This window comes from Tursiops truncatus, chromosome 6 (assembly GCF_011762595.2).
Source record: "Tursiops truncatus isolate mTurTru1 chromosome 6, mTurTru1.mat.Y, whole genome shotgun sequence".
Taxonomy (NCBI): domain Eukaryota; kingdom Metazoa; phylum Chordata; class Mammalia; order Artiodactyla; family Delphinidae; genus Tursiops; species Tursiops truncatus.
The window spans coordinates 11024097-11044828 of NC_047039.1; the positions used below are offsets into that span (position 1 = coordinate 11024097).

Genomic DNA, 20732 nt, shown 5'->3' on the forward strand with positions numbered 1-20732 from the left:
CAATCACTCAAAAAAGTATCAAAAGCCAATTGATAATCATTAGAAACTATACACAATAAATCTATCAGGCTCTGGAAACAACTATAAAGCACTGATAAGCCAAAATTCTTTAAGAGAAAGACATACCAAGGAGTTCAAAGTGAGAGCAACATAAAAAACATATTTTAGAGTGATTAGTTAATAGATACGGTTTACTTATACTTTCTAGTAAAATAAACTTTCTATCTTTGGAACTATAATTTCTTAAAATCAAATTCATCTTAAATCAGTAAGCAGATGAAACCGAAAGAAGGCTAGTCAACTAAAAAGTATAGTTTATTTTAACAAGAAATGCACAAACAACTGTTTTAAATATTTTACTATTTCATATTATATAAGTCAAAGTTAGTCTTCCACATGTCCCTTTTAACCCTGAAATATTTTATAAATCACTCACAAATACATACGTATAGTTTCACAACAGAGTAAAATTTTGAACACTGTTATACATCATGTGAAATTAATCTGATAAAACCAATGGCAACCACTGTTAGTGATAGGGACAAAGTAAAGGGACAAATTAGGCAATTAAATAGTTAATCCCACTAGGGGATTGTAAGTAAAGAAAAAAGTATGGGAGACCCCTGTAAGTTAATGGTCATTCAAGAAAGCAGGTTTGCTTAACCACAAAGCCAAGCAGGCCTGCTTAGCAACAAAACCCATGCATGAGACAAGCCCTAAAACAATAAAAACAAGGGTGACATGAGACCTACATCCTGCCCAGTGAGCTCAGTAAGTTAATGATCCCTAGGACATGCTCTCTGCACACATAAAAAACAGTACTTTATGGAAAGGTGACATTTCAAAGTGAAAGACCTGAAATAATTTTTCCATAGTGCCATGACAGTCCTGGCTTGACCATGTAGGGACAAGAAAACTCCCGTGCCCAATCTGGAGGAGGAGCTGATGATGGAAGCACGACGCCTACTCAAGAATGAGGAAGAAGGTGGTCTTTTCACCCTCCCCACTCTTCCTTTGATTACAAAACTGTAGCCCACTAAGTTCTCAGGGCGCAGCACCTTCTTGCCCAGCCGCTTGTAAGCCTCACAAGCATCCTATTCTATTCTAATAAATCACTGCTTATCTATCACTTTGACTCTCGCTGAATTCTTTCTGTGCTGAGACATAAAAGACCGGGCTCCTTGGGGCCCCCCTGAAACGACACTTATCGGTTTCGGCAGTACCCATTACACGAGATACATCTGATTCTTGTTATTCATGGCAGTGAAGTCCTATAATGTGCCATGAACACTGAATTAGCAAACAGTGAAGCACTGCTCCTATGGAAAATGCAGGGTTAGGTTCCTGTGAGCCTTTAGTCCATTTTCTCCAACTGATCAACATGTAACCTTGCTTTATGTGGGTTTCCAGCTAAAAACACTTTATTTAACACAGAATTGATTCGGTAACATTGCACTTGTGGCCAATAGCACTATAATTCATGCTGCAATGAAGCTTATCTAACACATTCATTTTCTTTGTAAGACACATCACAGCCTTCTTGTACTTAGGAACACTAGATAGACAGCACCTCGGCACTACATGTGGGGGCTATTTTAAACAGCAAAATCAACAAAAAGCATAAAAATGTGAAAAATATGTTATTAAATGGACTGTGAAAGGACACTTGTTACAGTATGAGAGCTGAAACAAGTACACTGCATCATGCCAATATCCTGTTCCTCACCAAGCCTCCAACTACCAGTCTAGCATCCACCGATGACTCCTTCTGTATCACCGTCCCTATAATAGACATCAATGGTGATTATCTATTTCTACCATCCCTTCTGCATTTATTAGTTGAGCTTGTATATTAAGGAAGAATGTTCCCTTCTCTATTTATTCATTTATTTATAAATGCATAGATTTCTATTTTATTCAATGAGCTGTAATCTGATATTAACAGTATTTATTTTGTTGCTTACATTAGATTTGGTCAGTGGGCATGCATTCAGGCTGGCTTTGGGGTCCTTTTGACATGTTCCCACCATTCTTTGAATATTTCTTTACTTTCTGGAACAACATGATGTTACACGTTGATCTTATATGTTTGCTGCCCCAGTCCTAGAATTGGCCACTTATCCAAGCATCGCTGATTCCTTTTAGTGGAGGGTGGTATTTAGAAACCAAGATCTGAGCACTCATTGTGCTCATTACTATTGAGGTATCATTGCCTCTAGACCCTTTCAGTGTACACAACTAAGAAATTTATGTATGTATACACATATGTGTATATATATTTATATTCATATATTCAAATATATAAACATTATAACCGTTTCTACATACAAATTTAAAAAGCTGTGAAATCATGCTGATAATTACAATTCTAATCCAGTGCCTCAGTGTTCTTTTCAGCTTTCTACCCTTCAATGTCTGTAAATCCCTTTGGACAGTGAGAAACCTGGCTTCCTTATCTTTAGTATATTTATTTGCTTGCTAAATCAAACAACTTATTTGCTCAATACAACCAATCTCCCAACTACTCTTGGTGACACCTCTGCACTCACTATTACTCTACATTTCTTCAGATGCCAAGCATGCTGCTCTCAACACCTCTGTGGCACTGCTCTGGAGGTGATGGGAAGGGGAGATGAAGGGAAAGGAAGATGGGCTCTACAAGTATTGTTAATAATGAACCGGTCCTTGGGCTTCCCTGGTAGCGCAGTGGTTGGGAGTCCGCCTGCCGATGCAGGGGACGCGGGTTCACGCCCCGGTCCGGGAAGATCCCACATGCCGTGTGAGCGGCTGGGCCCGTGAGCCATGGCCGCTGAGCCTGCGCGTCCGGAGCCTGTTGCTCCGCAACGGGAGAGGCCACTGCAGTGAGAGGCCCGTGTACCACAAAAAAACCAAAAAAAAACAGTTTGCCACAAATAAACAATACAGTAATAATGAACCGGTCCTTTTTTTTTTTTTAACATCTTTATTGGAGTATAATTGCTTTACGATGGTGTGTTAGTTTCTGCTTTAGAACAAAGTGAATCAGCTATACACATACATATATCCCCATATCTCCTCCCTCTTGCGTCTCCCTCCCACCCTCCCTATCCCACCCCTCTAGGTGGTCACAAAGCACCAAGCTGATCTCCCTGTGCTATGCGGCTGCTTCCCACTAGCTATCTGTTTTACATTTGGTAGTACAAGTAAGTACATGCCACTCTCTCACTTTGTTCCAGCTTACCCTTCCCCCTCCCCGTGTCCTCAAGTCCATTCTCTATGTCTGCGTCTTTATTCCTGTCCTGCCCCTAGGTTCTTCAGAATCATTTTTTTTTTAGGTTCCATATATATGTGTTAGCATACAGTATTTATTTTTCTCTTTCTGCCTTGCTTCACTCTGTCCATCCACCTCACTACAAATAACTCACTTTCGTTTCTTTTTATGGCTGAGTAATATTCCACTGTATATATGTGCCACATCTTCTTTATCCATTCATCTGTCAATGGACACTTAGGTTACTTCCATGTCCTGGCTACTGTAAACAGAGCTGCAATGAACATTGTGGTACATGACTCTTTTTTGAATTATGGGTTTCTCCGGGTATATGCCCAGTAGTAGGATTGCTGGGTCATATGGTAGTTCTATTTATAGTTTTGTTTTTTTTTTTTTTGCGGTACACGGGCCTCTCACTGCCGTGGCCTCACCCACTGCGGAGCACAGGCTCCAGATGCGCAGGCTCACCGGCCATGACTCACGGGCCTAGCCGCTCCGCTGCATGTGGGATCTTCCAGAACCAGGGCACGAACCCGTGTCCCCTGCATCGGCAGGCGGACTCTCAACCACTGTGCCACCAGGGAAGCCCTATTTTTAGTTTTTTAAGGAACTTCCAAACTGTTCTCCATAGTAGCTGTATCAGTTCACATTCCCACCAACAGTGCAAGAGGGTTCCCTTTTCTCCACACCCTCTCCAGCATTTATTGTTTATATATTTTCTGATGATGGCCATTCTGACTGGTGTGAGGTGATACTTCATTGTAGTTTTGATTTGCATTTCTCTAATGATTAGTGATGTTGAGCATCCTTTCATGTGTTTGTTAACAATCTGTATATCTTTTTTGGAGAAATGTCTATTTAGGTCTTCCGCCCATTTTGGATTGCGTTGTTTGTTTTTTGATATTGAGCTGTATGAGCTGCTGGTATATTTTGGAGAAGAATCCTTTGTCAGTTGCTTCATTTGCAAATATTTTCTTCCATTCTGAGGGTGGTCTTTTCGCCTTGTTTATGGTTTCCTTTGCTGTGCAAAAGCTCTTAAGTTTCATTAGGTCCCATTTGTTTATTTTTGTTCTTATTTCCATTTCTCTAGGAGGTGGGTCAAAAAGGATCTTGCTGTGATTTATGTCATAGAGTGCTCTGCCTATGTTTTTCCTCTAAGAGTTTTATAGTGTCTGGCCTTACATTTAAATTTAATCCTTTTTTTTTTTTTTTTTTTTGGCAGTACGCGGGCCTCTCACTGTTGTGGCCTCTCCCGTTGCGGAGCACAGGCTCCGGACACGCACGCTCAGCGGCCATGGCTCATGGGCCTAGCCGCTCTGTGGCATGTGGGATCTTCCCGGACTGGGGCACGAACCCGTGTCCCCTGCATCGGCAGGGGGACTCTCAACCACTGCACCACCAGGGAAGCCCCTTTAATCCATTTTGAGTTTATTTTTGTGTATGGTGTTAGGGAGTGTTCTAATTTCATTCTTTTACATGTAGCTGTCCAGTTTTCCCAGCACCATTTATTGAACAAGCTGTCCTTTTTCCATTGTATATTCTTGCCTCCTTTGTCACAGACACAGTGACCATATGTGCGTGGGTTTATCTCTGGGCTTTGTATCCTGTTCCATTGATCTATCTTTCTGTTTTTGTGCCAGTACCATACTGTCTTGATTACTGTAGCTTTGTAGTATAGTCTGAAGTCAGGTAGCCTGATTCCTCCAGCTCCATTTTTCTTTCTCAAGATTGCTTTGGCTATTCGGGGTCTTTTGCATTTCCATACAAATTGTAAAATTTTCTGTTCTAGTTCTGTGAAAAATGCCTTTGGTAGCTTGACAGGGATTGCACTGAATCTGTAGATTGCTTTGGGTAGTATAGTCATTTTCACAATGTTGATTCTTCCAAACTAAGAATATGGTGTATCTCTCCATCTGTTTGTATCATCTTTAATTTCTTTCATCAGTGTCTTATAGTTTTTTGTGTACAGGTCTTCTGTCTCCTTAGGTAGGTTTATTCCTAGATATTTTATTCTTTTTGTTGCAGTGGTAAATGGGAGTGTTTTCTTAATTTTTCTTTCAGATTTTTCATCACTAGTGTATAGGAAATGCCAGAGATTTCTGTGCATTAATCTTGTATCCTGCTACTTTACTGAATTCATTGATTAGCTCTAGTAGTTTTCTGGTAGCATCTTCAGGATTCTCTATGCATAGTATCATGTCATCTGCAAGCAGTGACAGCTTTACTTCTTTTCCGATTTACATTCCTTTTATTTATTTTTCTTCTCTGATTGCTGTGGCTAAAACTTCCAAAACTATGTTGAACAGTAGTGCTGAGAGTGGACAACCTTGTCTTGTTCCTGGTCTTAGAGGAAATGGTTTCAGTTTTTCACCATTGAGAACCATGTTGGCTGTGGGTTTGTCATATATGGCCTTTATTATGTTGAGGTAAGTTCCTTCTATGCCTACTTTCTGCAGGGTTTTTATCATAAATGGGTGTTGAATTTTGTCGAAAGCTTTTTCTGCATCTACTGAGATGGTCATATGGTTTTTCTCCTTCGGTTTGTTAATATGGTTTATCACATTGACTGATCTGCATATACTGAAGAATCCTTGCATTCCTGGGATAAACCCCACTTGATCATGGTGTATGATCCTTTTAATGTGCTGTTGGATTCTGTTTGCTAGTATTCTGTTGAGCATTTTTGCATCTGTGTTCATCAGTGATACTGGCCTGTAGTTTTCTTTCTTTGTGACATCTTTGTCTGATTTTGATATCAGGGTGATGGTGGCCTCGTAGAATGAGTTTCAGTGTTCCTCCCTCTGCTATATTTTGGAAGAGTTTGAGAAGGATTGATGTTATCTCTTCTCTAAATGTTTGAAAGAATTCGCCTGTGAAGCCATCTGGTCCTGGGCTTTTGTTTGTTGGAAGATTTTTAATCACAGTCTCAATTTCAGTGCTTGTGATCGGTCTGTTTATATTGTCCTCCTGATTCAGTCTTGGCAAGTTGTGCTTTTCCAAGAATTTGTCCATTTCTTCCAGGTTGTCCATTTTATTGGCATATAGTTGCCTGTAGTAATCTCTCATGATCTTTTGTATTTCTGCAGTGTCAGTTGTTACTTTTCCTTTTTCATTTCTATTCTATTCTTTTGAGTCCTCTCCCTTTATTTCTTGAGTCTGGCTAATGGTTTGTCAATTTTGTTTATCTTCTCAAACAACCAGCTTTTAGTTTTATTGATCTTTGCTATCGTTCCCTTCATTTCTTTTTCATTTATTTCTGAACTGATCTTTATGATTTCTTTCCTTCTGCTAACTTTGGGTTTTTTTTTTGTTCTTCTTTCTCTAATTGCTTTAAGTGTACGGTTAGGTCGTTTGAGATGTTTCTTGTTTTTTGAGGTAGGATTGTATTGCTATAAACTTCCCTCTTAGAACTGCTTTTGCTGCATCCCATAAGTTTTGGGTCCTCGTGTTTTCATTGTGATTTGTTTCTAGGTATTTTTGATTTCCTCAGTGATCTCTTGTGAACCGGTACTTTTAAAAGACACTAAAATTTTCAATACAAGTAAACTCTCTAAGGTCTAGGTTTTATCATATGGTGTTGTTAAGCAGAACTATATGACAGAAAGACAGAATTACCAGCAGGGCTAGCTAATAATTTGTGGTGCCTAGTGCAAAAGGAGAACAGGGGGCCTCTTCTGAAAAAATTATTAATGGTTTCAAGACAGTGAGAGCAGAGCATTAGGCCAAGTTAAAGACCTAAGCGACTACACAGGTTGCATGTCCCTGAAGCTGGCACTGACTACCCCAAAGCACAAGTCAGTGTGGACCTGGTAACACAGGGCTTTATAATGATGCTGACAGTTCATAAATGTCCTTAAATTTATGTCTGTCACTACAAATGCAATATGGCTTTAATGGTCTTTGGCAGTGAAATGCCTGGAGTGTACCAGACAGGAGTTTTTCCTCATTAGGGAATAGAAATGTGGCAATCTCCACTTTCAGTGATAAAGTTTTTTTCACTAAAAATGAAGAGAGAGAGTTCTATATATGTTGAGCATCTTCTATGTGCAAAGTAGTATATTAAGCAATTTGGAATATATAAATAGACACTGTTACAGACTCCTAGGAGTTCAAAACCCAGGTAAGATTACTGACCATCTGAACTTGATACATCCATCTAGGTGGGACTTAAAATTATTTTTAGGTTTTTCCATTTGTTTCACTTTCTTGGCTTGAAGAGATACTACATTCAAAAATATTCACTTTTCTATTTCACAGGTAACATTTTCAAGCTTACAGGCACTAATATTTGCAATCTGCTCATCAAAATCCTTTCAAAATGCTGTCTAGAGCTTTTTTGGTCTGAAGTTTCTTGCACTTCAGAAGCATCTTTTGGCTGCAAATTGGTATTCTATTCTAATGCTTCACAGTGATTTAAAAAAATCACATCAAGGCAGACAGCTGTTACACAGCCTGTGGGCACCAGCAGTTTAATGTGGCTCCATCATGTGCCTGGACAGAATTTTACATTTAATCATTGACTGCACCCTTCAGGGCTGCAATACAGAATAATCTATTGGGATGCTACTTCATAAAAACACCCGGTAAAATGGTATTGACTCAACTGTCATAAAATTTAAAGTGTAAATTAATTAAGAAAAAAAAGGGGGGTGGAGTGGGGAAAATGGCCAATTAAAAAAATATCAGGTAATCTAATAGTAAATTATAGTGTTTTTTTAAAAAAAGACAAGTGTAAAACACTGTGTTTTCACTTGAAATATCTTCCCTCCCATTTTCCTTCCTTTGTTCCTTCCTTCTGACACCTGTCTAGAAAATAATTCCTAAAATCTTCTCCTCCATGTATAAGTTTAGATTTGCTAGTGAACACTAAGCAAGTTGCTTGTAATTAGTAGAAGCTGTCACTAGGTGAACCAACATAGAGATAGCCAGATTTTCTAAAGGCACAGAACAAAAAGACACACATGATTTTCCTTTACTATGATTTAAAACAAAAATTAACTATAATTATTAAAATCACCTGGATTAAACACCCTAAGAGGAGGCTTTTTGCTTTGCTAATGGCTTCTTTCCAGCAAGACATAACCAACTGCTTCCAAATTAATAGAGTGAGGGTACTTAACTGCACTTCTAGACCACTATCAGTTTTCTACATTTTCAGAATCGTTCTAAAAGTTTAAAACTGAAGATAGAAGAAACAGTGCGATTCTCTTTTCCCAACTCAAAAGGTTTCTCAGCCCCTGAACACTGTCTAAACACTCAGCCTTCTCTTGTACACATCTGTATGTAAACCTTGAGTTACCCATTAACACTTTCCTTAGCACTTCTTTTTCAACATTTTACCATCAAGCCCTCGATACAAGTTTCTTTCTAGAAGTCCAGATATACCAAGTTCCAGCTATATCTGAATATAACTTTAAAAACATCAGTAAATGGAGCATAAAGTTTTTATGCAGAGATATGAAGCTGTTTTATCAGAACACAGCTACCAAATTGTTATTAAGTGTTAAGTGTACTATGTGAACAAGGACAGCTCTCCAGAGAGCTGCAATGGGGTCATGACAGGAGAACTAGGAACAGGGAGGTGTCTTTAATCAGCCTCATGTTTGTTATCCATAATATCATGCCTTTCTCCTTGTACACCCTTTTGGTTGTATAATATACGCATTCTTAATTCTTGCTGTCATGGCCCCTTTACAATTTTCCTATAGAGACTATATTTGCTGCTCCTGTTTTCTTGAAATCCTTATTTTTTCAGTTGGTGGTAAGCCAGGATAATGTTCCATAGTGGTATTTCATAAAGCCTATAAAATTAAGCTTTTACTGTTATAGCAATGTCTTTGTTGCTTTTGACTCGCTGGTTACAGCAGTAAGAAATTTAAAGCAAAAGGAGGACAAGGGGAAGATGGCGGAAGAGTAAGACGCAGAGATCACCTTCCTCCCCACAGATACACCAGAAATACATCTACACGTGGAACAACTCCTACAGAACACCTACTGAACGCTGGCAGAAGACCTCAGACCTCCCAAAAGGCAAGAAACTCCCCACGTACCTGGGTAGGGCAAAAGAAAAAAGAATAAACAGAGACAAAAGGACAGGAACGGGACCTGCACCAGTGGGAGGGAGCTGTGAAGGAGGAAAGGTTTCCACACATTAGGAAGCCCCCTCCCGGGCGGAGAGTGCGGGTGGCGGAGGGGGGAAGCTTCGGAGCCGCAGAGGAGAGCACAGCAACAGGGGTGCTGAGGGCAAAGCGGAGAGATTCCCACACAAAGGATCGGTGCCGACTGGCACTCACCAGCCCAAGAGATTTGTCTGCTCACCCGCCGGGGCAGGTGAGCTGGGAGCTGAGGCTCGGGCTTCGGTCGGATCCCAGGGAGAGAACTGGGGTTGGCAGCGTGAACACAGCCTGCAGGGGGTTAGTGCACCACAGCTAGCCGGGAGTATGGGTAAAAGTCTGGACCTGCCGAAGAGGCAAGAGACTTTTTCTTTCCTCTTTGTTTCCTGGTGCGCGAGGAGAGGGGATTAAGAGCGCTGCTTAAAGGAGCTCCAGAGACGGGCGCGAGCCGCGGCTAAAAGCGCGGACCCCAGAGACGGGCATGAGATGCTAAGGCTGCTGCTGCCGCCACCAAGAAGCCTGTGTGCGAGCGCAGGTCACTCTCCACACAGCCCTCCCGGGAGTCTGTGCAGCCCGCCACTGCCAGGGTCTCGTGATCCAGGGACAACTTCCGCGAGAGAACGCGCCGCGCGCGCCTCAGGCTGGTGCAACGTCATGCCGGCCTCTGCCGCCGCAGGCTCGCCCCGCACTCCATGCCCCTCCCTCCCCCCGGCCTGAGTGAGCTAGAGCCCCCGAATCAGCCGCTCTTTTAACCCCATCCTGTCTGAGCGAAGAACAGATGCCCTCCGGCAACCTACACGCAGAGGCGGGGCCAAATCCAAAGCTGAGCCCCGGGAGCTGTGAGAACAAAGAAGAGAAAGGGAAATCTCTCCCAGCAGCCTCAGAAGCAGCAGATTAAAGCTCCACAATCAACTTGATGTACCCTGCATCTGTGGAATGCATGAATAGACAACGAATCATCCCAAATTGAGGAGGTGGACTTTGAGAGCAAGATTTATGATTTTTTCCCCTTTTCCTCTTTTTGTGAGTGTGTATGTGTATGCTTCCGTGTGAGATTTTGTCTTTATAGCTTTGCTTCCACCATTTGTCCTATCCGTCCATTAAAACAATTTTTTTCTTAATAATTATTTTTTATTTTAATAACTTTATTTTATTTTACTTTATCTTCTTTCTTTCTTTTTTTCCTTCCTTCCTTCCCTCCCTCCCTCCCTCTCTCTTTCTTTCTTCTTCTACTAATTCTTTCATTCTACTTTTTCCCCCTTTTATTCTGAGCCGTGTAGATGAAAGGCTCTTGGTGCTGCAGGCAGGTGTCAGTGCTGTGCCTCTGAGGTGGGAGAGCCAACTTCAGGATACTGGTCCACAAGAGACCTCCCAGCTCCACATAATATCAAATGGCGAAAATCTCCCAGAGATCTCCATGTCAACACCAGCACCCAGCTTCACTCAACGACCAGCAAGCTACAGTGCTGGACACCCTATGCCAAACAACTAGCAAGACAGGAACACAATCCCACCCATTAGCAGAGAGGCTGCCTAAAATCATATATGTGAATATGTCCACAGACACCCCAAAACACACCACCAGACATGGACCTGCCCACCAGAAAGACAAGATCCAGCCTCATCCATCAGAACACAGGCACTAGTCCCCTCCACCAGGAAGCCTACACAACCCACTGAACCAACCTTAGCCACTGGGGACAGACACCAAAAACAACAGGAACTACGAACCTGCAGCCTGCAAAAAGGAGACCCCAAACACAGTAAGATAAGCAAAATGAGAAGACAGAGAAACACACAGCAGATGAAGGAGCAAGATAAAAACCCACCAGACCAAACGAATAAAGAGGAAATAGGCCGTCTACCTGAAAAAGAATTCAGAATAATGATAGTAAAGATGATCCAAAATCTTGGAAACAGAATAGACAAAATGCAAGAAACATTTAACAAGGACCTAGAAGAACTAAAGATGAAACAAGCAACGATGAACAATACAATAAATGAAATTAAAAATACTCTAGATGGGATCAATAGCAGAATAACTGAGGCAGAAGAACGGATAAGTGACCTGGAAGATAAAATAGTGGAAATAACACTGCAGAGCAGAATAAAGAAAAAAGAATGAAAAGAACTGAGGACAGTCTCAGAGACCTCTGGGACAACATTAAACGCACCAACATTCGAATTATAGGGGTTCCAGAAGAAGAAGAGCAAAAGAAAGGGACTGAGAAAATATTTGAAGAGATTATAGTTGAAAACTTCCCTAATATGGGAAAGGAAATAGTTAATCAAGTCCAGGAAGCACAGAGAGTCCCATACAGGGTAAATCCAAGGAGAAATATGCCAAGACACATATTAATCAAACTGTCAAAAATTAAATACAAAGAAAACATATTAAAAGCAGCAAGGGAAAAACAACAAATAACATACAAGGGAATTCCCCATAAGGTTAACAGCTGATCTTTCAGCAGAAACGCTGCAAGCCAGAAGGGAGTGGCAGGACATATTTAAAGTGATGAAGGAGAAAAAGCTGCAACCAAGATTACTACCCAGCAAGGATCTCACTCAGATTTGATGGAGAAATTAAAATCTTTACAGACAAGCAAAAGCTGAGAGAGTTCAGCACCACCAAACCAGCTTTACAACAAATGCTAAAGGAACTTCTCTAGGCAAGAAACACAAGAGAAGGAAGAGACGTACAATAATGAACCCAAAACAATTAAGAAAATGGGAATAGGAACATACATATCGATAATTACCTTAAATGTAAATGGACTAAATGCTCCCACCAAAAGAAACAGATTGGCTGAATGGATACAAAAACAAGACCCATATATATGCTGTCTACAAGAGACCCACTTCAGACCTAGAGACACATACAGACTGAAAGTAAGGGAATGGAAAAAGATATTCCATGCAAATGGAAACCAAAAGAAAACTGGAGTAGCAATTCTCATATCAGACAAAATAGACTTTAAAATAACGACTATTAGAAGAGACAAAGAAGGACACTACATAATGATGAAGGGATCGATTCAAGAAGAAGATATAACAATTGTAAATATTTATGCACCCAACATACGAGCATCTCAATACATAAGGCAAATACTAACAGCCATAAAAGGGGAAATCAATAGTAACACATTCATAGTAGGGGACTTTAACACCCCACTTTCACCAATGGACAGATCATCCAAAATGAAAATAAGTAAGGAAACACAAGCTTTAAATGATACATTAAACAAGATGGACTTAATTGATATTCATAGGACATTCCATCCGAAAACAACAGAATACACATTTTTCTCAAGTGCTCATGGAATATTCTGCAGGATAGATCATATCTTGGGTCACAAATCAAGCCTTGGTAAATTTAAGAAAAGTGAAATTGTATCAAGTATCTTTTCCGACCACAATGCTAAGAGACTAGATATCAATTACAGGAAAAGATCTGTAAAAAATACAAACACATGGAAGCTAAACAATACACTACTTAATAACGAAGTGATCACTGAAGAAATCAAAGAGGAAATCAAAAAATACCTAGAAACAAGTGACAATGGAGACACGATGACCCCAAACCTATGGGATGCAGCAAAAGCAGTTCTAAGAGGGAAGTTTATAGCAATACAATCCTACCTTAAGAAACAGGAAACATCTCGAATAAACAACCTAACCTTGCACCTAAAGCAATTAGAGAAAGAAGAACAAAAAAACCCCAAAGTTAGCAGAAGGAAAGAAATCATAAAAATCAGATCAGAAATAAATGAAAAAGAAATGAAGGAAACAATAGCAAAGATCAATAAAACTAAAAGCTGGTTCTTTGAGAAGATAAACAAAATAGATAAACCATTAGCCAGACTCATCATTTGAGAAGACTCAAATCAACAGAATTAGAAATGAAAAAGGAGAAGTAACAACTGACACTGCAGAAATACAAAAGATCATGAGAGATTACTACAAGCAACTCTATGCCCATAAAATGGACAACCTGGAAGAAATGGACAAATTCTTAGAAATACACAACCTGCCAAGACTGAATCAGGAAGAAATAGAAAATATGAACAGACCAATCACAAACACTGAAATTGAAACAGTGATTAAAAATCTTCCAGCAAACAAAAGCCCAGGACCAGATGGCTTCACAGGCGAATTCTATCAAGCATTTAGAGAAGAGATAACACTCATCCTTCTCAAACTCTTCCAAAATATAGCAGAGGGAAGAACACTCCCAAACTCATTCTACGAGGCCACCATCACCTTGATACCAAAACCAGACAAGGTTGCCACAAAGAAAGAAAACTACAGGCCAATATCACTGATGAACATAGATGCAAAAATCCTCAACAAAATACTAGCAAACAGAATCCAACAGCACATCAAAAGGATCATACACCATGATCAAGTAGGGTTTATTCCAGGAATGCAAGGATTCTTCAGTATACACAAATCAATCAACATGATACACCATAATAACAAAATGAAGGAGAAAAACCATATGATCATCTCAGTAGATGCAGAAAAAGCTTTCGACAAAATTCAACACCCATTTATGATAAAAACCCTGCAGAAAGTAGGCATACGGGGAACTTTCCTCAACATAATAAAGGCCATATATGACAAACCCACAGCCAACATGGTTCTCAATGGTGAAAAACTGAAACCATTTCCTCTAAGATCAGGAACAAGACAAGGTTGTCCACTCTCAGCACTATTGTTCAACATAGTTTTGGAAGTTTTAGCCACAGCAATCAGAGAAGAAAAATAAATAAAAGGAATGCAAATTGGAAAAGAAGTAAAGCTGTCACTGTTTGCAGATGACATGATACTATATGCATAGAGAATCCTAAAGATGCTACCAGAAAACAACTAGAGCTAATCAATGAATTCAGTAAAGTAGCAGGATACAAGATTAATGCACAGAAATCTCTGGCATTCCTATACACTAATGATGAAAAATCTGAAAGAAAAATCAAGAAAACACTCCCATTTACCACTGCAACAAAAAGAATAAAATATCTAGGAATAAACCTACCTAAGGAGACAAAAGACCTGTATGCAGAAAATTATAAGACACTGATGAAAGAAATTAAAGATGATACAAATAGATGGAGAGATATACCATGTTCTTGGACTGGAAGAATCAACATTGTGAAAATGACTGTACTACCCAAAGCAATCTACAGATTCAGTGCAATCCCTATCAAACTACTACTGGCATTTTTCACAGAACTAAAACAAAAAATTTCACAATTTGTATGGAAACACAAAAGACCCCGAATAGCCAAAGCAATCTTGAGAAAGAAAAACAGAGCTGGAGGAATCAGGCTCCCTGACTTCAGACTATACTACAAAGCTACAGTAATCGAGACAGTATGGTACTGGAACAAAAACAGAAAGATAGATCAATGGAACAGGATACAAAGCCCAGAGATAAACCTACGCACATATGGTCACCTTATCTTTGATAAAGGAGGCAGGAATGTACAGTGGAGAAAGGACAGCCTCTTCAATAAGGGGTGCTGGGAAAACTGGACAGGTACATGTAAAAGTATGAGATTAGATCACTCCCTAACACCATACACAAAAATAAGCTCAAAATGGATTAAAGACCTAAATGTAAGGCCAGAAACTATCAAACTCTTAGAGGAAAACATAGGCAGAACACTCTATGACATAAATCACAGCAAGATCCTTTTTGACCCACCTCCTAGAAAAATGGAAATAAAAACAAAAATAAACAAATGGGACCTAATGAAACGTCAAAGCTTTTGCACAGCAAAGGAAACCATAAACAAGACCAAAAGACAACCCTCAGAATGGGAGAAAATATTTGCAAATGAAGCAACTGACAAAGGATTAATCTCTAAAATTTATAAGCAGCTCATGCAGCTCAATAACAAAACAACAAACAACCCAATCCAAAAATGGGCAGAAGACATCAATAGACATTTCTCCAAAGAAGATATACAGACTGCTAACAAACACATGAAAGAATGCTCAACATCATTAATCATTAGAGAAATGCAAATCAAAACTACAATGAGATATCATCTCACACCAGTCAGAATGGCCATCATCAAAAAATCCAGAAACAATAAATGCTGGAGGCAGTGTGGAGAAAAGGGAACACTCTTGCACTGCTGGTGGGAATGTGAATTGGTACAGCCACTATGGAGAACAGTATGGAGGTTCCTTAAAAAACTAGAAATAGAACTATCATATGACCCAGCAATCCCACTACTGGGCATATACTCTGAGAAAACCATAATTCAAAAAGAGTCATGTACCAAAATGTTCATTGCAGCTCTATTTACAATAGCCCTTAGATGGAAACAACCTAAGTGTCCATCATTGGATGAATGGATAAAGAAGATGTGGCACATATATACAATGGAATATTACTCAGCCATAAAAAGAAACGAAATTGAGCTATTTGTAATGTGGATAGACCTAGAGTCTGTCATACAGAGTGAAGTAAGTCAGAAAGAGAAAGACAAATACCATATGCTAACACATATGTATGGAATTTAAGAAAAAGAAATGTCATGAAGAACCTAGGGGTAAGACAGGAATAAAGACACAGACCTACTAGAAAATGGACTTGAGGATATGGGGAGGGGGAAGGGTAAGCTGTAATAAAGCGAGAGAGAGGCATGGACATATATACACTACCAATCATAAGGTAGATAGCTAGTGGGAAGCAGCCGCATAGCACAGGGAGATCAGCTTGGTGCTTTGTGACCGCCTGGAGGGATGGGATAGGGAGGGTGGGAGGGAGGGAGGGAGACGCAAGAGGGAAGAGATATGGGAACATACGTATATGTATAACTGATTCACTTTGTTATAAAGCAGAAACTAACACACCATTGTAAAGCAATTATACTCCAATAAAGATGTATTAAAAAAAAAAAGAAGAAATTTAAATCTAAAAATGAATGGGGAGAATGCAAATTCTTCATCTGATTGCCCGTGTGATCTATGCCTTGTTACTCTTGGTAGGAAAACTATGGTGTCTATGGCTGTGAAATTTCTATTCTGTGGTACCTGTTACCCTGCTCTGCTGCTGGGAAGTAGTGTCTTCACTGTTCTCTGGTTGCCCCAGTGAGTTAAATGCAAATACTATTTTTCTTTTGTTGTTATTAGTATTACTTATTGCATCTTTGTTTCTATTGTATTAAGTTTTTGAAACAATCTCAAAGTCACAGAAAAATTCCCAAGTGTGGTACAAATAACTATATTCCTGAAGTATAATATTTGAAAGTAAATTGGGAACAAGATGTCCCAATACCCCCAGAATACTCTAAGTATTTCCTACAACAAGGATATTCTCTTGGGTAACAGTAATACAACCATCAAAATCAGGAAACTAACATTGGCACTTTACTGTTGTCTAATCCTAGACTCCATCCCAGCTTCCTGTGAGCCTCCGGTCACAGCATTTCTATCAGCTGATCAACACATGACCTTACTTTATGTGTATTTCTGTTTAAGGTGTCGGTGTGTCTCTCTCTCTCTCTCTCAATAAATAGGCAGATGATTCATTATCATGAAACTCATGGCTCATAGCTCATGTCTGAATGAAGCTAATCTAATACATGCCTTTTCTAATCAAACTCTCAAAAATTAAATACAAAGAAAACATATTAAAAGCAGCAAGGGAAAAACAACAAATAACACACAAGGGAAACCCCATAAGGTAAGGCACAGCATAGCCTTCCTGCACTCAGGAACACTACACACAACACTTCAGGCCATTTTAAACAGTGAAATCACCAACAAACAGCACAAAACTGCAAAAATCATGGCCATTAAACAGACTGTGAAAAGGACATGTGCACACACCATTGTATTTGTTATCGTTTGTTACATTTACAGTTATTTCTATCTCTACCAATATGTTGAAAACCACAAGTTCACACCAGTATCTCCTATTCCCAAACACCATGGGGTACATTAGAATTTTCTCCTTTTTCATATTTGGCATTCCCTTTTCAGATAACAGAAAACCCAGCTCCCATTATCCTTAATATTATCTGCTTATTAGATCCACCCCTTGCAAGTTACTGACCCTCTGTTGCTGTCCTCGTCTCCACACCCCTCAGACACATCCTCCTCGCCCTACTGAGCTCTGACATCTGGTGCCAGGTCAGCCGTCAGTGAGAACGCCTTCCTCAACACATCTGGGCTGCAGCAGCCTGAACCACACCACCACCTCCTCCCTGAGAACACCCTTCTCCCCGTACTCTGGGCCCTGCGGCTCCCTGTGTCCCTTGTGTGGATGCCTGCGTTGCTCAGTAGCTCCTAATGTCTTTTGGACTGAATTGTTCCAGAAAGGTGGAAGAGAAGAGGAAGGATAATGCAAATGATTTTGATGGCTGATTTTCTAGTCACTATCTCCTTAGTATTTTTAAAAATAGAGATCATAAGCAATTTAGGTCCTTAAGTTGGGCCAATAATTTAAAAAATTTGAGAAATAAATACACTGTGCCAGAAATGTGGTGTAAATATCCTTTGACCTTTAAGGAAATCCATTATTTTATATCCTTGATAATTTCCCTTTAGTTGATAGTTCTGCTTTATGTTATTAGTAGCACAGTTGTTGTGCTCACTGGAATCCTAGTCACAGCAGCTGACTGGACATGCATCTATCGATCCCCATTTGGCCTTGTACTGGTAATACTGGAATACAGGCAGTTTTTGGCAGGGTGGTGGAAATGTGCCTTAACGACCAGGAAGTACAGGAATGGCTTTGTCAGGATTGTAGGTAAATAGGTAACTTTATGGCTTCTAAATTTTTCCTTCAGTGTTATGTTTCTATTTTAAAAAAAAAAAAGACCACGATTGAAAATGAGATCTCAGTTTCTCCTAGAAAAGTAGTTCAGATGATTTCCTTCACACTATCAGGAATATGTCACTCTTTCTCCACATTTACATTAATGTCAGTAAAGAATGCTCGTTGCTACTCTTTCTTTTTTCTTCAGAGGCTCTAGAACAGGGATAACAGACACATGGCTCCACGTCCTCCTCCCACACTCACTAGAGTATCTGGGTTGGAGCAGATCTGAGAAAGGAAACGCTGATGTAGATCACAAGCTCCTGGAACCAAACACCATGCTCACTTCCCATCATCCTCCATCTCCTGGCTCGCGAATGGAGAGGTGAACATGTGAATAAACGTGATACTGGCAAAGAGGCTTGGACGTGCTGTCCTATCATTTCCATCCTCTCTATCTACAGACAGCATTCTAGGTGTCCCATTTTTAATTAAAAAAAATTCAAACCCATCAATTTGCAGTAAGACTCTTCTCATTAGAAACTGTTAACAGATAAGACTCATCACTGATGACTTCTGGCATAAAAGATTAACACATTACCTCTGCACTCGGTACACTCGAGTCCACGGAGGCACGAGGGCAAGGATCCGGGCCACCAATTCAATCAGGTCACTGGGAGAATAACTCTTGTATCTTCCCGATTTCCACAACTCATAAAGCCCAGTTCCACGAATCACCAGGGTAGGGTAGAGTTTCAAACCATCAGGACGAAAAGCAGGGTTCTCAAAAAACTCCTGTGAATAGAGAAAATGACTTCTCCATTAGTTATATGGAGATTACCCACAGTGAAGTTTCAATCTGGGGCTGGCTTCTCTCACATACCTATGTGGTTCTTAGACTGACTTTCCTTCCTATCAAGCGAGGGAAGGTATACAGAACAGAAACTCATTGTTTTTACAGCCTCAGTGGAGCAAAACATGTGTGTGCTGGGTGACCAAGCCCTTGCCAACCAACCCAACCCCGGTCCACTGCTGTGGTGTCATCGCATGCCAGCCTCCCCACCTTGCTTTTCTGTCTTTGCAAAGGCAATTTCCTCTGCCTGGAAATTTAATCAGTTTTTCTTCATCTAGCTAATCTTCACGTCTCAGCTTGAATGCCAATTCTTCAGAGAGGTCTTCCTGACCTTCAAATACAAGTTGCTTCACTTAAAAATGTTTTCTGGAATTCTGTATTCTTGCCTTCCTAGCAGCATCATACTGACAATTTATCAGATGCCTGCATTCACCTCTAGACTGTATCCTCCTTTAATAATGGAATATATTTAATTGTTTAAACTTTTAAAAGTTGTGACATAGATCACCATCTGGGCTGCAAAACCTAAACTGTCTACTATATGGCCCTTTGCAGAAAAAGTATGCCGACCCCTGGATAGGACTATTTTGTCCTCAGGCCAACTGGCACCATTCCTAACCCGGGATACACACAGTCCATTTGTTATCTGGACACTGAGGGATACATCTAATTCATCTACTTTGACATAGTAATTTCCTGCACTGTATCATCCCAGCTGGCTGCCTTATTTCTTTACTTGGGTTGTAGCAAGGAGACATCAGGCATTCTCCTTTCTATGACTTTGCACTGCTAATCTGCTCTTATCTTGATTTCGCTTGACATGTGATAGAGGAATGAAGGTGGACTCATACAGCTCCCTCTCACCCCGACCCTGGCGTTAGTACTTAAACGGCCAGCAGTACCGTATCTTGTGAATTGTGAAAATGCTTTTTTATCTTGTGCTGTTATTCTTACAGAGCTTTCCATTGTTTAACTTGGTTTTCAAAGAAATATATAACTATAGAGTTTTCGATCTCTCTCACTGATTTCTGTCACAGTCTTAAATGCTATAATCTTTGTGCACCATTTGCTCTTAGGGCTATTCTTCTGTAACTGCATGTAATTTTCCCTGTAACATTTATATATTAAAGATTCATAAGGTCTTTAATATTCTATAGCCATCCACAAAGAGTATGTATGCAAGTCACTTTCTACCTAGTCTGCATCTATATTGGAACACAGGATTTCAGTAAAGTACTTCTGGTTACTCGTGTAATAAATTAGGGGGACATATGGGCTGATATAATCCTTTCATAAGAATGATGATAGACGGAATTGGTGCTGGACTTCCGGTTAAACATGGAGAATTAAAATATGTGTTTCTTTCCTTTCCTTCCAAAATCACACTGAAATAAGAGGAAATAATTTTTTTAAAAAGCATAAACCCAGAAGAACAAAGAGAACATCAGAGGAGACAGGAGGGGGAATAAGTGATAGCAATAAATTTTTGGAAGACAGAAAATGGATGGAAGATTGGTAAATGACTTTGCAAATGGAGAAAACTGTAAACAAACTATCTGCAAAGGGGGATACGGATGAAAGGGCAGCTCAGTCACACCAGAGTCCCAGGAATGAGCATAGATCAGAAATAGCAGTAATGACAGTTCTTCAGAATACAGTTATGATTCAGATGATGTGAATATTATACCAACAAAAAGACAAAAACCTTAGTGATTGATTCTGATATGGAAAGTGAAAATG

General features: G+C 39.9%; 1 protein-coding gene across 1 annotated transcript in view; it reads right to left on the minus strand.

Annotated features, from left to right (window-relative positions):
- The window catches only part of ELP3 (elongator acetyltransferase complex subunit 3), a 113047-nt gene that overhangs the window by 36461 nt on the left and 55854 nt on the right, over positions 1-20732 (minus strand). The window contains exon 10 of the mRNA XM_033857603.2: positions 18741-18934. Within this exon, the coding sequence (XP_033713494.1) occupies positions 18741-18934 (194 nt within the window). The remainder of the gene's footprint in view (positions 1-18740; positions 18935-20732) is intronic.